Source organism: Pyrgilauda ruficollis, unplaced genomic scaffold, assembly GCF_017590135.1.
Source record: "Pyrgilauda ruficollis isolate IOZ18807 unplaced genomic scaffold, ASM1759013v1 scaffold7, whole genome shotgun sequence".
NCBI lineage: Eukaryota > Metazoa > Chordata > Aves > Passeriformes > Passeridae > Pyrgilauda > Pyrgilauda ruficollis.
Window position 1 is genome coordinate 1,206,861 of NW_024528821.1, and position 18,083 is coordinate 1,224,943.

Genomic DNA, 18,083 nt, shown 5'->3' on the forward strand with positions numbered 1-18,083 from the left:
CAGGGAGCAGCGTGACAGGGCTGAGCACAAAGATCCAGCCCCAGACCCAGCTGGACTGAGCTGCATGGAAACTCTCTGGGGAGGACTCCCTGCTTTTAATTAACTCATGAGAGAACTCTGTATTGGCTCAAATTGAGAGGTTTTTTATCATGGAATCACGAGCCGGTCTGGAAAACAGACAGCTAAACTTAAATGAAATGGGAATTATATTCTGCTTTTGTAATAGTCTCCCCTGCTGAAATCAATAGCAAATTCAGTGCTCACAGCTCTGAGAGCCTGCTTCTTTTTGTCCTTATTTTCTCTGAGTCACTTTTCAGTTACATAGAGACTAACCTCCACTGCCACGCACTATGGCAAAACAGGATCTTGAAAAAATCTTTTATAGATACTGAAGTCTGTCTGAAATCCTGCTAGGTTAGTACAAACACAGTTCTTCCTGTTGGCCAGGTAACCTCAGCAACCCTGCTCCGCTGCGGAGTAAGTCTTGGTTTAATTAGAATTAAGATTTTATTTGCAAACATCTTGTAATTACCTTTTTTATTTTACAGTTGAATACTCCCAGTGGCCTACTACAGGCTGATATACTGGTTTATATGTGGCAAGTTGGTGGTGTTCTATTCCACATTAACTGGAACCAGGGGAAACTATCAATAGACAAGAGATTGTTAATGCCCCTTTCCACTCCATAAACTGCCTTTTCAGAGTCACCTTCCAGAACTGTGCCCTGATTTCTGGATACATTATTTGTTCATGATGTCAGGGATAATTAGTGTGTTTTCTTTTCAGTTTCTCAATAAAATGTTTTTTCATTCCTGCAGATACTCAAATCACACCACGACAACTGTCTGCTTCCACTTGGCTTCAGGCTTGGGTGGCCTCAATTCAAAAAGATCAAGTATCAGGTTTTAAGATTGGAGTGCTCAAAAACAGTTCAGAAATTTATATAGGCAATTCTAATTTCATTTAGAATCCTCACACCTTCTGCTCTGATCTGGTCTTCTATTACTGTTTTGTTGTTTTGTGTTTTTCTTGTTTGTTTGTTGTTTTTTTTTTTAATTTTGCCAAGTTTTTTGGGTTTTTTTGTTTTGTTTTTTTTTTAATTTTACCAAGTTTTTTGGGGTCTTTTTTTGTTTTGTTGGGTTTTTTTGTTTTGTTTTTTGTGTGTTAGCACTCAGGATTGCAATTGAAGCTCCATTACATAAGAAATATATTCAAGGAATATTTGAATTTACTAAGGCACCAAATAAAATGGGAATATTTCAAGCACACAGATTCTAAATACTGAATATAATCTGGGTGTGAATAGACTGTATAAATCTGTTTAGGTGGCTGGTTTCTATTGAAGACACCAAACCAGGAAAAAGCTTGGTTTTCAGTCTGACTTTGACTGGTTTTCAGTCCTAAAGGCTCAAGCTGTGACCTAAGCAAACAGCACACCAGGAGTCCATGAACAATAATTCAATACCCATGAACTGTGGGAACAAAATATGCACAGAATTCATATTAATTGCTTCTCTTCAAATATTTAACCACAGTTGCTAATACTTATTCTTAATTCAAAACACTTTTCAAAATTTAAAGAAAAAATAACAAACAACCTATTTTAATTTTGAATATTTTTAAAGCCAACATCAAACCACAGGCCATATTGCAATGTATCTCACTTGTCAATAAAGTGAGTGCCTAAATAAGTACCCTCAAGCATATTTATCAGAAGCAGAGTAGCAAATGTGGTTGGATTAGATTTATTATTGGCAGCTTTTTGCCTGTGAGCAGGAGCTGAGGGGAACAAGGTGAATTGCCAGCTCTCCTAATAAGACATCTCTGTCAGAGGGTGCTTGGAGACTTTTCTGTCCAGAAATGCTCGGGGGAAAGCCTGGCTGCAGATGAGGGCTCAAAACCAATGAAAAGAACAAGAAGTGCTGCACATGGCTGTGCCTGCATTGCTGGGCATTTGGAGGGAACAAGAATTGCATGACTTGATTTACTTTACAAAAACTGATTAGTAAAACCCCCTGTGGATTTCTTAACTATACTGTGGAGGGATATAAGATTAGTGTAGCAATTCCCATCATCAAATGTATTTACTGCTAAAATATTGGATTAGTGATGTTGTATCCACTGTTCTAAGATTATAAAGTGATTCTTTGAAATTGAGGGGAAAAAAAAAACCCAAACTCCTACACTCTATCATGTGTAATTAGATTTGAGTGAGTGGTTTTGCTTTTCCAGAAAAAGCAATTTTACTAAAAAAAAATAAATAAATGAAAATGGACTGTGCTCTGCACACAAATAAAGTGCATAAAAAAATAAGAACAAAATAAAACTATAGATTTAGAAGAATCCTCTTTTTGAGACACAAATGGCTGTATTTGGCTGGATCTCACTGCCCCTGCTTGTAGTGTCCAATGCTGTGGAATGCCCCACCTTTACAGCAGGTGGTAACAAAGCCTTGTTGGTGTGAAATGTGGTTTATCTGAACACGCCTCATTTATTTGAAATCGTCATCCTCAGACACTCACCCCTCCCAGAGAACTCTGAGGGTCATCAATGTCTCAGGTTCCACTGACAGTGAACACTGAAGGAGGAAGAGCACGAGGAGAGGGGATAAATTAACATGTTCATTAAAGTAATTATGCTACATTTGGGCCAGGAAGATTAATGCAGCTGTATCCTGGCTTTTTAGCCATTATCTTCAGTGACTAAAAGCACTTGGAGTTCTTACAATTAATAAACAAATAAAAAGCTACAGCACTATCATCACCTTCTTGCATTTTACCCCTCTAAGAAACACTAGTCTGAAGTATTTCAGAGAGACATGGAATAGACAGTGATGTAGGAGTCACCAAAAAGAAATTAAATCATAGATATTCTGCAACAGAAGAGTGGGAGTTTTGTTGTACCTGTCATGCTGGCAAACCTCACCATTTGCCACTACTGCAGTTTAAACTGAAGCATTGTTTCTTTTCAATAAGAAAATCCCTGTTGTCTCTTTCTAGATTCATCTTCCCAGTAATGACAGAATCCTAGAGGTTTTAGGGTTGGAGAAGACACAGTGATCCCACCATCTCCTGGGCTGCCTAATTCCAGTGCTTTCAGTGAAGTTTTTCTTTCTTGCCATCTCACCTAAACCTTGGCAAACCTTTAGGCATTTCCTCTCATCCTGTCAGTTGTTTCCTGAGAACAACCCCACCTTGCCAAAGTCTGGAATAAACAATTTGTTTCTGATTCAGAGCCATGGTGACCGATATTATTTCATGTCACTGCCACACAAATTTCAGCACCAGCAACCTCAGAAATTTAAACAATCACAGATTACCTTGATTGTAAATTGTCCTGTTTATAATGGACTGTAAATTTAGAGGCTATAAATACATAATCTTAACTGCAGTAGCTCTGAACAGCCTTGACAGGGTTTATCAGCTAAATGTTTAATCAGGCAAAGCAGCAAAAAACACAACCACAGGAATACATGGTATTTAGCATTTAAATAAAGCTTGTAAACCAATGACAAGTCTATTTGGGCAACTACTCCCACACATGTTCCTTATCTGCAAAGGTCTTGTCCCAAATTTATCGGAACCAGTCTCTCGTACTTTATTTTCCAGGCAGTAACATCAGTTTCCATTCACTGAGTTCACAGAAAAAAGATGCAGAAAACTACAAGTTAAAAGGCACGGCCATGAAAAAAGAATTCCCACAATGCCAATGTCATACTGCTCTGTGAACTTCATCAACCACAGCCAAAACCCCTAAAAAGCACAACTGTAAAAGCAAGAACAAAAACCCCGCCACACAGAAGGAGAAATGAGCCTGACAAAGCGCTACAGCTCTTTTCTTGTCTAATTGCAGAGCTATTTCAAAATTCCCAGCAAAACCTGGCTGCTTCCAAGATCCAACCTTGAGCAAATGAGGCAAGTAGGAGCCATGGCAGCACAAATCCCAAATCCTTGCTTCCCCAGCCTGTAACCTCTGGGTGAAATTGCCCTGCTGCTAATGGGTACCAGCTTCTCCCCTGCTGCTAGCAGGGGCCAGATGTGGTTCTTTCTGCCTCACTGCCCTTTGGCCCTGCACATAAACCCTGCTCTGGGCTGCTCCATTCTCTCCCTGCTGGCAGAACTCACCCCACAGCAGCCCAAACACACTAAATGATTTTTTTTATTTTTATTATTAAGTAGGCACAAGTAGCGAGCCTCTCCCTTGTGTGTGGTTTGGGGGACTCAAAAAAAAACTCTCATGGAAGTAACACCTTTTTGTACAGAGGAATTGGCTTTGCTCGTGGTTCATTCCAGCAGCTTTTAAATACATTTCTCCTCCTTTTGGAGTTGGGAACCATTTGCTTTATGAGCACCATTTGGATCATTTGCCTGTTGCTCATAAAATAGACAAAGCTTTTATCCATGCCATGAATTTTTACTCACTTTATACAAAATACCTAAGGAGGGATTTGCAGTGGCCAGAATTACATCCATGAAAGAATTATCAACTAATTTAATTTTCTACTGCAATAATGGTTCCAGCAGTTTTTGATTTTGTTGATTACATTTCTTCTCTCCAAGAAATAAAAAAGCATATATGCTTTTAGCTTCTTTGTATTTGCTTTGGAAAAGAGACTATTTTTTAAAATAAAAAATAAATAGGAATGACAGAAATATTTTATGAATTCTCATCTTGGTGGTTATTAATTAAAGCTGTGGCAAATGCAGATTTCAATAGCAATCAAACAACATGGTGATGGTCTGTTGTTGTGCCAGCAAGAGCAAGGATTCCCATCAACACTGGGACAGTGCAACAGAATATTTCCTTGGCAGGACTGCTGGCAACAAGTCACACAAACTACCAAGGAAAAGTGGCTGCAAAATTCACCTCTTTCACCCACTTTCACGCACCAGTGCCCCGCAAAAGGACAATCACAGGATCAAGCTGCTTCAACACTCCTCTCTCAACTCAGAAGACAAAATCCTCTCGAAGAACCCAAACCCAGCCCAAACTCCGATCTTTCACCCACTTTCACGCACCAGTGCCCCGCAAAAGGACAATCACAGGATCAAGCTGCTTCAACAGCTCCTCTCTCAACTCAGAAGCCAAAACCCTCTCAAAGAACCCAAACCCAGCCCCAACTCCGGGCTCCTGGTGAGGAAATGCTGAAGGGAGGAACAGGAGGAGCCCATCAGTGCTGCACAGGGACAGAACCAGACACTTCCCTGCAGGCTGTTCCTGCACACGAAGGGTTAACTTCTGCTGCTAGCTGAGGGGCACAGCAAGCCCCCACATAAACATTATTGATTGCAGACTCAGATCGATGAGGTTTAACTGCTGTGATTAGCAGCTGCCTGCATGGAGGGTTTGGGAGGTTTGGCCAGGCAGGGGCTGGGAGCAGCACTGGCTGCGCTGGAGCCTTCATTGGGAAAGGGGAAATCTGAGATTTGGAGGGCAGCAGCTGAGGGACTGCCCTACAACGCACGGCTTGCAGATTCACGGCCAGATATCTCCTCTCTGCGTGCACAAACAAACAGCTCGTGTCTGGGACTGCAGGGAAGGGTTTCTCAGCTGAGTTTCTATATTTGAGCCAGCTGTATAGACTGGCCCGTGGAAGCCTGCCCAGCCAGCATCGCACCTGCTAAAGGGAAACGCACTCAGGCATGGACAGAGCTCTGAGGGCTTGTTCATTTCTGCTTCTCAATTCCTGCACTGTGTTTGCCACAAGCTTTGGGAGTAGAGGCCTCTGGAACAAGCCTAACTTCCAGGATTTCACATTTCACTGCTTCTTTCGTTCCCTCACATCACCTCTGAAGCCACATACTCCATGTGCAACACGCTGATACACAGGGAATAAACAGCAAAAATGGCTCTGAAATCCTCCACATAAAACATTTATAACAGACAATTTTTTCAAGTAATTGCAAAGGCCAAAATATTCAAGCCCATTCTGTGTTAAGAAAGATTACATATTAATATCCATGTTTCTTTATTGCTTTTTGCATGATTAATTATTGCTTCATTCGTGGTTTAAGTCCTCAGGAAACAAAAGGTTAATGTCTCAAACCTCCCTCCCAAAATAACAAACATTCACCAATTCATTTCTACACCAGATGCTCACAGTTTATTGACACACCAATAAAACCATCAAAGTAGATTAGTTTTGTCAAGTCCTGCAAAATTTTTTTAAGCACAAGTTGAATGCAAGACAGTGCTGGCATTTCTCCCTTAAAATAAACTTAACTGAAAGGGGACCACCAATAGTCTGAGCAGCCAAAAACCACAACAAATCATTCTGACATGCGACAGAGAATGTCAAATAACCACAGAGCAGCTTGTTGCAACAATTTTTTTGCAAATTATTTCCACAAATACTTACAGAAACCACCACTACAGAAAAGAAGTGATCAGAAAAGTTGTTCCAGCCTACCTGTGGCTGAGTCCAGGGCTCCAAGGTGGTTTCTTTCAAAGGAGTTTGTGGCCTGCCCACTTCTTTTGTGTGCTTTTGGGAAAGAAAAAAGATGTGTCAGTGAAATGTTCAGTCAGCATTAGTTTCCCTTGAGGGAATAAAACAGTCAGGTACAAGTTCCATACAATAATGTATCAATGTATCACTGCACATATTTGGAGTAGGCTGTAACTTTTTTTTTTTTTTACCCAGATAAGTATAGAGTTGCTGTATCTTTCAAGGTGTGGGGATACAAAAATTCATCTGGGCATACAGATAAAAAATTCAGCCAAAATTACGAAATTATTTGTCACCAGAGTAAGGTTCAGCAGCAGAAATTCAGAGGGAACTCAACTCTGGGTTCTCTGCTGTTTCCTGCCCAGGCTGTGTTATGCTCACTGTAACTTCAATAGATGGATCAGAAAAGGAATTTATGGGAAACACTTTAAAAGGCTGATGTTTTTGGATGTGGAGCCATGTTTTCAGATGAGAGCCCTTGTCTTTCCTTAATCTCCACAGCTGCAGCCAGGAGACAGAGCAGTTAAAGGTTTTCTGTCTCCTGGACTTCCCACTACTTGGAATGTTTTAAGAACAACCACCCCAAATCCAAATCCATCTAATCAAATAGATTGAAGTGGTCTTCAAAGACTCCGATCCTTCACACTTTCTTCTTTTACAATGCCAAAACATCCTGCAATTATTTATTAACATCTAATTACCCTACTGCAATAATAAATGCATAAGATTTTGGTCACTGGGATTAAGCATTGAACAGGATGTTGGCACCTTTTCATTTTCTCCATATGTGCTTCCAGTGAGGGAATTTTACACTCTGCTGTAAAGGATACAAGTCCCATATTTTCTTGCTCCCTAAATTTTTGTTCTTTCATAAAACACAAACAATGACATTCACAAGACTAAAAAAAAAAATAGAAGATCCTCTGCTGAAATACTTTTAAGTAGCACCAGGATTTTCCTCCTCCTGAAATACATCTCTAATGTGCTACCCTTTGACCACATCTAATGCAAATATCACATTATCCAGCTCCCACAGCACAGTGCTCTAAACGCCCATGGAGACTGCAGAGATTGACAAAAAAAAGGAGAGAGATGCCATTGGATTTTTGTCTTTTACAACAAACTATGGCTGTTTAAAAGGAAGCATTGTTTTTTAAATACAGAATTTGTGGGCAACTTCAGTTTGCATGGAGCATTCACAGGGCTTCTTTCAAAAAAACACCCTATTAAATAGCAATTGTGTTTTGGCAGGTTGGATTGCCTGTAATAATAGATTACAAGCAATAATTTTTACCATTTTTTGTTATTTTATATTTTGGGGTAGCAGTGGAATATGATTCATTGTTGAAATAGAACAATAGGTGCATTTCAAATGTAAAAAGAAATAACCACAGATTTAGTGAATGCTGAAAAGAGTTAAAATGAATGCATCTGGTAAGGGAAGGTTGTGTTTTTCGTGTGTTCAAAAGCAAGTGCAGTCTACCTTATAATCTTGCTTTAATCATCAGCCATCAAAGGGACCCAAACACACAATGAAAATTATTAAACATATCAATTGTGATGCTAAAGATACCATAATAATTCCACATGGGCCAGCCTGCCAGCAACTGATGTTAAAAATCACATTATTTCTTGAGGGTAGTTCTTGGCATTTCACACCAGTTCTTTATACAAAATTTGTCCACTCAGAGGGCAAAGAGCAAAATGAATAAACAAGTGTATGATTATGCAAGGAAAACAGATGCAAAAGTACATTTAGGTGAAACAGCACTTGAAGTGTTTGGGTAACATGGGAAACCATGTTCTCAATCTTAGACATGGCTTAATGAAAACTCAAAGAACTTAATGCTGAATTTTATTTAGCCTGACCCCATTTACTTCCTAAAGTTCCCCCTGCCCTGCACCTAAAGAGACTCTCTCACCCCACTCTGAAGATAAAATACCAGGAAATAGGGACAGCACACAGAAAGAGTGAAAATAGTGCAGATTCCAGGAAAGTGCTGCTCAGGCAGCAGGCTGCTCCTGGAGGGAAGGAGGACAAAGCCAAGCAGCAGCTCCTTTACCCCTGCAGGCTTTCCTCACACAGAAACACCTTTGTGGCTCTCACTCCAATTTTCCAGCGCTGTTTCACACTGGTTTGCCATGGAGAAGCCGGGAGGGGATTTGTGATCACTTTTTCCCATGGACAAACACATCCCACAGGGGCTCTGAGCCCACAGGGACAGCTGGCACCCCCGCAGTGCCTGCAGCTGTGACAAGAGACAAATCCTCTGCAGCTCCAGCCCGGCAGCTGCCCCTCTCCAGGTGTGGTACCTGCTCTGAACTCCCTGCTACACAGGAGTACAGAGCTCCTTCCTCACCCCTGGCTCAGATACACACCCCTGCTAGTGGATCACACCAACAGCACTCAGCCACAAGTACTCTTTCCTCTTTTATAAAGTAGGATGTGGTAAATGAGAGAAAATCCTCACAGGAGCTTCTTTCTTCCAGAACAGATAAGCTCTTACTAAAAGTGAGAAGTTTTCAGAAGCCTTTATCCCCTTGTTTTGCTTGGAGCATCTTCCTGCAGCCATCTACAGCTCCCAATTCCCCTGAAGAAACAATAGACCATGCCCACAGTCTTTTATGTTCCCTCCACTTCCCCAATTTGACATTTAAGTTCCCACACATGGAAGAGAACCGTGCTCATGGTGAGATCAAAGATGGAATTGGATTGGATCAAAGATGGAAGATCTCAACCTGGACACAACGTTGTGGTTCCAGCAGTGCCATTAGAGCTCCCCCAGCCCTGCACACACACTGATTACTGTTTCTCCAGCAGGCAAGCCTGCCTGGTGGATAAATGAGGTTCTTTCCATGTTGGAAGAGCCACCTGTACCCCTGTAAGAGCCAGCTGCTGTTCCACCAGCACAGGGGGTACCTGGACAAGTGCTCCTGCTGCTCCCACTGATCCAGCTCCTCCTGAGACCTCTGCTGCAGCTCAGGGAGACACATTCTGCTCTGAATCATCACCTGGCACTGTGTCTCTGCTGTGGTACAGACACCGAGCAAGGCAAAACCAGACAAGGAACCACATAAAACCTTGCTGGCTTTAAAGGTTTCCTTTATCTCAGAATTATTTTCTTTTGTCTGCTAGGAAATGCAATAATTCCAGCTGCTCCCCAGGTCTGTCTACCCATATTAGGTCCAATTTTGAGGTATTTTCAATAGGAACAAAATTTTGGTTTGCTATGCCATCAGTCTGACTCATCACCTGACCACCTAGAAATTGCCCTGATTAGTGGTGTCAGCAATCAATAAAGTCCAGCATAATAACCAGGTCATAAAAAGACTGTGCACAAAATATTTTGCTGATATTTGGAATTTTTTGTCTGGTTGTAACAGCAAAAGAAAGCTTTAATATTTAATCAAAGCAGTTAAGTATTTTTTTAAGGGGAAAATGAAATTCATCATAAATATTTCCTGTTGTTTATTAGGAGCAATAAGTTAACAAACATATAATTACTTATGACAACTTGACAGGTAATATCCAGGCTCCCAAAAACTCCCAGAGAAAATGAACTGTAAAATGGATTTTAAAGGTTATGAAAGTGTTCTAAGTCAGATATGATGTTTGCCTTTAAGGGAATGATGGATCTGGGTGTTTCAGAGTGGTCCTCACTCTGACACTGCGGGGGAGATCTTTGGTGCAACTGAGATAACTCAAAGTGATTAGGTTTTATTCTAATACTGAATACTGGACTGGTTCAGCTGGATACATGTTACCTCCATTCCATCCTCCTTCTCTATCGACAAGTTTTTGCTTTTCTTCAAAGCAAATCTTGACTTAGAATTAAAAAGGAAAAATAAAAAGTTACTACACAACAACTTTGGTTTACCTACTCTGATTTCTGGAACAGCCCTAGAATTATCTAGGCAGATACTACCACCAGCAATTCTAATGGTTATTGATTAGTGTGAGTAGTAAAAGCAGACTGAAATTCCAAGATAATACCACGCATTTTTTCTCTGGTGCCTTAGGAAACTGCTATGGCAGCATTAAAATTGTCTGACTCCAAGTGTCCTACTCCTGCACTTCACAGCAAAGAAAGAAAAACAAACTGTATAAAACAAGCTTTCAAGCTGAAAACTTCTATAGCTTGAAGTGAAATTTGGGAAACAAACAGCAAAAGACATTTGCTAAGCTGCATATCAGCTATGCTACATTATCATAGTTGCAAAGGGGGTGCAAAGGTTTATCTGTTTGGGGCAACTTCTGTCTGCCAAAATCTACATTTTTAGACAGGAAGCGCACTCTTCGCTGTCTTTCTGTCGCACATTTTAGTCAGGAAATCAGGTATACTGATTTTACTGTCCAGGCAGAATGTCCTTGCACTGAGACAGAGGAACCCTGTAAGCTGAGGAGGAGATTATCAACAATGCCTCCCCCTTGCCTCTAAGTTGATTTCAGGTAATTGGATTCCTCCAGTCCTCTCCTTCAGCCTCCCGAGATCCTCCACATGAAAGGTGAACAGAAGGGTTAATTTTAGTGACAGGAGGATAAGTTTATGAAAAAGATTGCTAAAATAAAATATTCTAAGTTTCCAAGGTTCATATATTTCTATATAAAGAAAGCGACAGGGCAGCTGAAATAAAGATGTCCTTAAGGATTCCTAAAGGAAGGATTCTGCTTTGTGTTCAAGAAACAAGGTTTGCCAGAGGACAGAAATACAAATAAATATACAGATAAGGGTCCCTTTGTGGAGAGATCAGTGAGGAACCCAGAGTCTGGAGCCCTGAAATGTAACTTAGGAGCTTTCCAGAGTAAACAACAACCCGGAATCACCACTGACAGCTTCCACTCTGTTTTGTTTTGCTGTGCCAGCTCAGTTCCTTGTCTGGAAGTACCAAAATGCCCTGTGACGTGGCTCTGCATCCTCCCAGCAATTCCTTGGGCTCAAAAGCCACAATTTCACCCAGCAAGTCTCCGGTGGTGCTGCCAGCAGGCAGCTTTTACCTCGCCAGTCCCTCTTGGGAGATGCAATAAATCCCCCAGAGCACACCCAGCATTAGGAGGTGATTTCCAGGGGTGCAGCACACCCACAGCTGTTCTGCTGTTCCTGCAGGGAAATCAGCCCTCGGCTCACTTATTTCCCTCTTTTGTTGCAGCACATCTCTGGGGAAAGCTGGTGCAAGGCAGGAGGCAGGGGGATGGAGGATAAAGGCAGGGTGTGGGGTGCAGCACACCAGGAATGCTCAGAGGTTTAACAAAGCCTGACATGAGATTTGCCAGATGGTTCTGTACCGGATTGTAAAACTTTAAACTAATCTTCATTTAAGAGTTTTAAGGGCTGTATCCCTCTTATAAAGCCTCTTGCTCTTTTGCCTGGTTGATTCTGGTAAATTATAGATCAGACTTTAGAAAACTGCTTCCATGAGCAGCGGCTCCTTAAATCTCAGCTAAACTGAGCAAGAAGATTACATGTTATTATGATGTAGCACAGCAGGATTTCTGTACAGCAAACATAATGATGTAGAGAAGGATAAAACTATCATTCTGCACAAGGAGGTCATCCACAGAAGAACAATGCTCTCTATACAGCAGCCAAATCCATCCCTGCATGGTGAATCTTCACTGGGAAAACGTTTTTTTCTTAATAGTTCTGTAAAGAAACCCAACCATAAGCAAAAAAACCTGAATCTGCACTTCAGGATTCAACCATCAAGAACTGTACCACAAAGGAGATGTCATTAGGGAGAAATTATTCTAAATACTACTAGAAAAAAAGTATCTATTTCAAGGGCAATTTTAGGGTAAATGCATCTTGTTGGTTTTATGCAAGGAGAAGGGATTGCCTGTGAATCCCAAGGGATATGTCAGATAGTGTATGAAGCATTAAAAATTCAAATGCTCACTAATCTTACAAGCACATATATATACTTTTAATTGTAAATCAAATCCAGTTCACATGGAAAAGCAGGAAGCAGAGTCACTACACTGGTGTAGAATTTCTTCCACCTGATATTTGTATTTGCCATCACACTCCGTATATTCCCCACTAAAACTCTAATAGAGAGAACTGCAGATTTCAGACACCACATGATGGCAAAGATGAAGTGGGAACAACAGAGAATAAATCCAGGTGTTCAGTAACCAGCAGTAGCAAAACTGCTAAAAAACAAGAGACTGAGACCACCAAGTCTGCAAGTTGACACAAGAATTTGATACTACAATTGTGGCTTATCAATTTTTTTGAACAGGTGCTGCAAATGCTGAAGTCTATTCAGTTCCAAGGCAGTACCCTATTGAAATTGCTTTTATTTTCTTTTCCTCTACACAATTCTGGTTGCAGTGTAGTAATGTCAAATGACCTTCTCTCTGTTTTTCTTTTTTAATTGAAACATTGGTTTCTGCACATGAAAGCTTTTGTCTTAAAAGCAAACAGGTGACATATTCACAGCCCTGGTCTTTTCAGAATGTCGTACACAGGAAATATACAGATTTATCCTAAAGTTTCCTGTAAGAATAGCAGCATTTTGAAATGCCTAAGAAAAATGCCTTTGAGAATATACTGGTGAAGACGGTTGTACAACTGATTTTATTACATTTAAATTACAATCAGAAACTGTTATCCTTCTGTTTTATCTTGCACATCATTGCTTATGAACTTAAGCAAGTTTCCCAGATTTCAAATACTATAAAGAAATTCCTAACCAATGCACAGTTAAATACTTTCTGATATAAGAACAAAGGATTTACCACAAATTCAGATAATCCTAAAGGAGAAAAAAAAACCACCTTCGAAGTCCACAAACACTGAGCTTTTTTAGTTCATATATGTAAAAATCATAGTGGTAATAGCTGATAAAATATGCTTACACTATATGCTCTGACTTGCAAGTATTTACATATATAAAACTAATGTGACATTAGTTGCTAAGGTATTCTTACTTCAAGTGAAAGGGGGGAAAAAAGAACATAATATCAAACAGCTTGTTTTACTTGCCTGAGCTCTACTTAGCTTTTAAAGAATGAATATAAATGTACACAAATCCGTTTTGTGACTCGGATATAAAGCATTGTGTTAAAAATGTAGTACACGGTAGCAAAACTATGAAATTTTATATTCCTGTGTATTTCCTCCAGAGTCGTTAAAATTCACATTTCTTGTTATATCCTGTCATAAACATAGTTTCTCTTTCTGGAGGTTATTCAGGAAAAACAGTGGAGCCCCTGCCCAGATCCACCTTGCCCAAATGTGGGGTTTTTTTAGGGCTTGTCGTCTTCTTTCTCTACGGCATGACTAAGTTACACTTTACAGAAATCCAGCTTCTTATAAAGAACATTTGCAATTTAAATTGCTCTTTCTCTCTGAGCATTAAGTCTGAATTGGATAAAGTTGTTAAAAGCTAAGGCTTCCTGCTTTTTTTACTAATCAAGCAAACCAAAATTACATTATCAGAGTCAGCCAGGAGTAGCAAGGACCTGGTTGCTGGAGAAAGGCCTGAAAGGGAATCTCACACACTGATTACAGCCAGGGGAGAATGGCTGACCAACCTCTACTCTTTAAGCTTTGAAGTGTGGCAGAACTAAGGAAAATGTGCCACCTTAAATTAGATTTTTCCAGAAAGTTGATAAATAGGCTTACTCATAAAGAGCAGCAAGACTAATCTGCAATTCTCCTGACATTAGACAACATGATCTATAGAAGCCTTGTTGGATCATCAGTTCTTTTCATTTGATGTCATCCTATTTATATTCCTTATCCCCAGCTGTGACTATTCGTCTTATAAAGTATGTTTGATTTTTCTAGTACATATTGTAGCCCTGAGTATATGAAGTAAAATAAAAAGTCAGATTGTTCTTCAGGTGGCAGGAGTGTGTCCAGAACAGGCACTCCAACCATAAATAATCCCTCAAGAGATAAAGAAATATGCTGGAAAATGCTCTTATTGTTCCTTATCGTGACTTTGAGTAAATTATTCAGCCTCTATCCTAAGCTGTGGCCCAGAATTCAGAGTGGATGCAAAGAATGTGGCTTGTAAAAGAGGGAGGAGCAGGGGGAGGCAGGTGGGAATCCCAGCGGGGGTAAGAGTGGCTCCAGCTGCCCCAAGACACATCTTACACCAAGAATGTCTGTGGGCTGGAGCAGCACACCTCAGGAAAAATTTATAGCTCTTTTGATACTTGATATGTGGTCAGAATAGAGCCCAAAATCCCTGTATTTTTCTAGTAAAACCCATAAAAATTTGTACTGCACCAGCAAGAACCTGGTGCCTGTCAGCCTCGCTGCTGCTTCTTCCCTTTCCCTGGACTCCACTGCACATCAGCCTCCCACCAAGAAGAGCAATACAAATATTCCCTTTTTCTTAATGGGAAAGGGCCATCACAGATGCCCACAAAGCCCTATCACATTTCCCCCAACACTGCTGTGTTATGCCAAACCCATCCTCACTCTTTGTTAGAGATCCCTTCTGAAGTTACAGGAACAATTCTGCCTCGATATCACAGGTTTTGCTGTAGTTTGCTGTCAAGGGAAAAGTCATTCTATTTCAAGAAGAATCATAAATTTATAACCATTGTTTTTTTTCAGCTAAACATAAATAATAACATTACAAAATTATTTCTCTGGCTGACCTATATAATGTGTCTGCTGTGCTGCTTTTCTGGAAGCAAATTCACTGGAGGATGCACTGAATAAAGAGATTTTGGAAGCTCTGACAGACTGAGGCCAAGGTGCCACAATTTCCCTGGCCCGTGAGTGCCCCCCTAAGTGTGGCAGATTTGTGTCCTTGGGACATGGAGGCAGGACAGGAGTGCAAATCAGGCAGGCTCAGCAGCATTCCCAGCTCGAGGCTCTGCTCTTTGGAGGGTTTCTAAGCCCACCCAGGAACACCCAGGGCAGCTCCTATAACACAGATGTGTGATCATTATATTCCAGATATCATCACAAGGCTCCTTGGCCCAGATATTGGGTCGGCTTTTAATGTTAAATATTAAAATTCAATGTTAAATATTTAATACAAGAAGTACCTCTGTTTCCTCTGTGATCTTGTCCCTGCTCTGACCAGAGCTCTGCTCAGAGCAGGGTCAGGCAGCAGAGGCAGAGGTCACCTGCTCCTTGTGGTGGCCAGCACTGAGTGTCCCCCACAGCAGATGAAGCCTTACAATGAACTTACAAACTTACAAAACTTCGGTTTTTTAAGTTCTCTAAATCCCCTCTTGTTTATTCTGCAGAAAATAATGCATCCTAACAGATGAAGGAAAACAATGTCAATATTGTCACTGCTGTTTTTACACAGAGCTCTTATACATGTTAAGGAAAATGGCATTTTGTTTATTAGGGGCAATTGCTTCCATTCTTCCAGATGACAAATTCCAGGAATAATTTGAGCTTTTAGAAATAGTTAATGAGATAAAAATCATTAAAGCATCATTCTGATCTAACATGAAGGGTTTGTATATTTCACATGAGAGATCTGAAAATAAACACTTGGAACATTTAAGAGCAAAAACCACGGAATGTGGCCATCACTGGACTTTTGAACTCTTTACACTGAATTCTTGCATAGATTAAGCACACATTCAGTGCAATAACATGTGGCAGTAAAATCAGACATAGTAAACACTTTTGTTAAGTTAAATACTTTTATAAAAGTGTGTAACTCTGTCCAGATGCAACAGACTGGCAATAATTTCACTTATAAAGGTTGCCTGTATTATCTTCTCTAATACCTATGATGTATGTATTCCACAAAAAAAAAAAAAAGAAAAACATTTCTCATCTCTAGATTACTGCACTAAATCTACTCATGTAAATTCTTCAGGAATTCTTCTTAAGGAAACACTTCCACAATTTACATAGCAATGACCCTTAAACCTTATCAGATTATACTCTAGTTTTTTGTTATTCCAGTTTCTACATCTCATGAATTACCCACTGAACTGATGATCTGAACTTGCAAACAAGTGACTTTTCTAGCAAGAACAGTGGTTCAAGGAACAATGAAGGAAAAAAAACAGTAAACAAAAAACAAAGCAAAACCCCACAAAATAACCCAAAATATACTGGATCTGTACTCCTTATTTTTACAGATTATTTGATCTTTTAAATTCAAGTACAGCTTTGTGTTTTGTGTGAATTGAAACATAATCACCAAGAGAAGTCAAACAAAACATATTGAAACAACCTAAGTAAGAATTTGCCCCACAATCCTTTAAGGATTCTCGTCATTTCTGCTACAATGTAAATAAAGACAAAGCACCTTTATTACAAGGATGTACAGATGTTATGATATAGCTTACATATATAAAAGCCTCAGCATTCAGAGGTAAAAATAATATTTTTCCTTTCTTTACTCTTGCAGGCTTATCTCAAAGGGAGCAGTTGGAAAGAAAGGGGAGGCCGTGTAACACGTGTTGACCGAACCAAATGGAATTTTCCAGGCAGTGCAGATAGGCTGGCTGTGCTCTCTGGAGCTGAGAGCTGCTCAGTATGAGTGAAGTGGAACTCAAAATCCCAGCATCATGAACTTTTCATGTCCTTCACAGTGCCCATGTCCAGCTCTGATCCAGCAGCGGCACAAATCACCCTCAGCAAGATTCCCTTCGCCAGCCCAAGGAACCTGGGCTGACAACAGCCTACAGCTGACAGCACACTTGGTTTCTTGGGCAAACAAAGAGTTGGAATAAAAAGCAAAATGAGAAGAAGGAAAATGTCACTGCTGCTCAGTCAGTGGGTGCTCAGAGACACTGCTGATTAATGTGTTAACTGAAGAGCCCAAAAAGACAAACCTTTTGAATCGGGGAATGAAAAGACATTTGTTCTCCTTTGTAGACAAACACTGATTATACCAGGGAAATTTAACCACTGCAAATATAAAAATCACAGCTAAAATAATTAATAAAAGTGGTAGATGACATGACAAAGGAAATGACATGAAAGAGTTCCCTCAAAACCACCTGCTTATGACACACAACAAAATGAGCATGTGTCACACAGCTGATGTGAGACAAAAGATGAACAGCACTGGAGGAAGACTTCTGGAAAGCTGGAGATCAAATAAAAAATGCAAAACCATATTCTGTGTTAAATATGTATGATAAACATCAACTACAAGACAACAGACCTAATCCTGCCTTGTCCTGAATCCTGAGTGAGAAATTTTACATAACCTTGCATCTCTCTTTTGTGGGAATTCTTAAGGAAATATTTTATATCAGTGAATTTTTAGTCTCTTTTTAAACAATATTAGCAAGGCCAAAAGGAGTAAATAGAAGACAGAAAAGTTTCATGTTACATTTCTATTCCTAACACTCAATGAACCACATGACAAATTCAATTGTTCTCTCTCCTTGTACTCAACTCATCACATAGAGAATAGTCTTCTTTCCTAGACAAAATACCAATAATGCAGAATTGATGTTTCAACTTCCATTCAGATTATGTCCATAAAAATATGACATTATAAATATAATATCACAATATTAAAAAAAAAAACACAAACAAAAAACTACTGTGGAAGTAATTTTTCTACTTCTCTATTTACACATTTTTTCCTACATTTACCTCTTACTTTAAAGAAATTGTCTGCTGTAGAGATTTCAGTGATATTCGCTTTAGGGAAACCAGTTGATTCCAGCAAAAATTAGTGTGGA

The 18,083-nt window shown here is 39.9% G+C and overlaps 1 protein-coding gene across 1 annotated transcript in view; it reads right to left on the minus strand.

The window, feature by feature from the left end:
• PCDH11X (protocadherin 11 X-linked) overlaps nt 1-18,083 on the minus strand; it is a 416,133-nt gene that overhangs the window by 219,601 nt on the left and 178,449 nt on the right. The window contains exon 5 of the mRNA XM_041485190.1: nt 6,410-6,481. Coding sequence (XP_041341124.1) covers nt 6,410-6,481 — 72 coding nt within the window. The remainder of the gene's footprint in view (nt 1-6,409; nt 6,482-18,083) is intronic.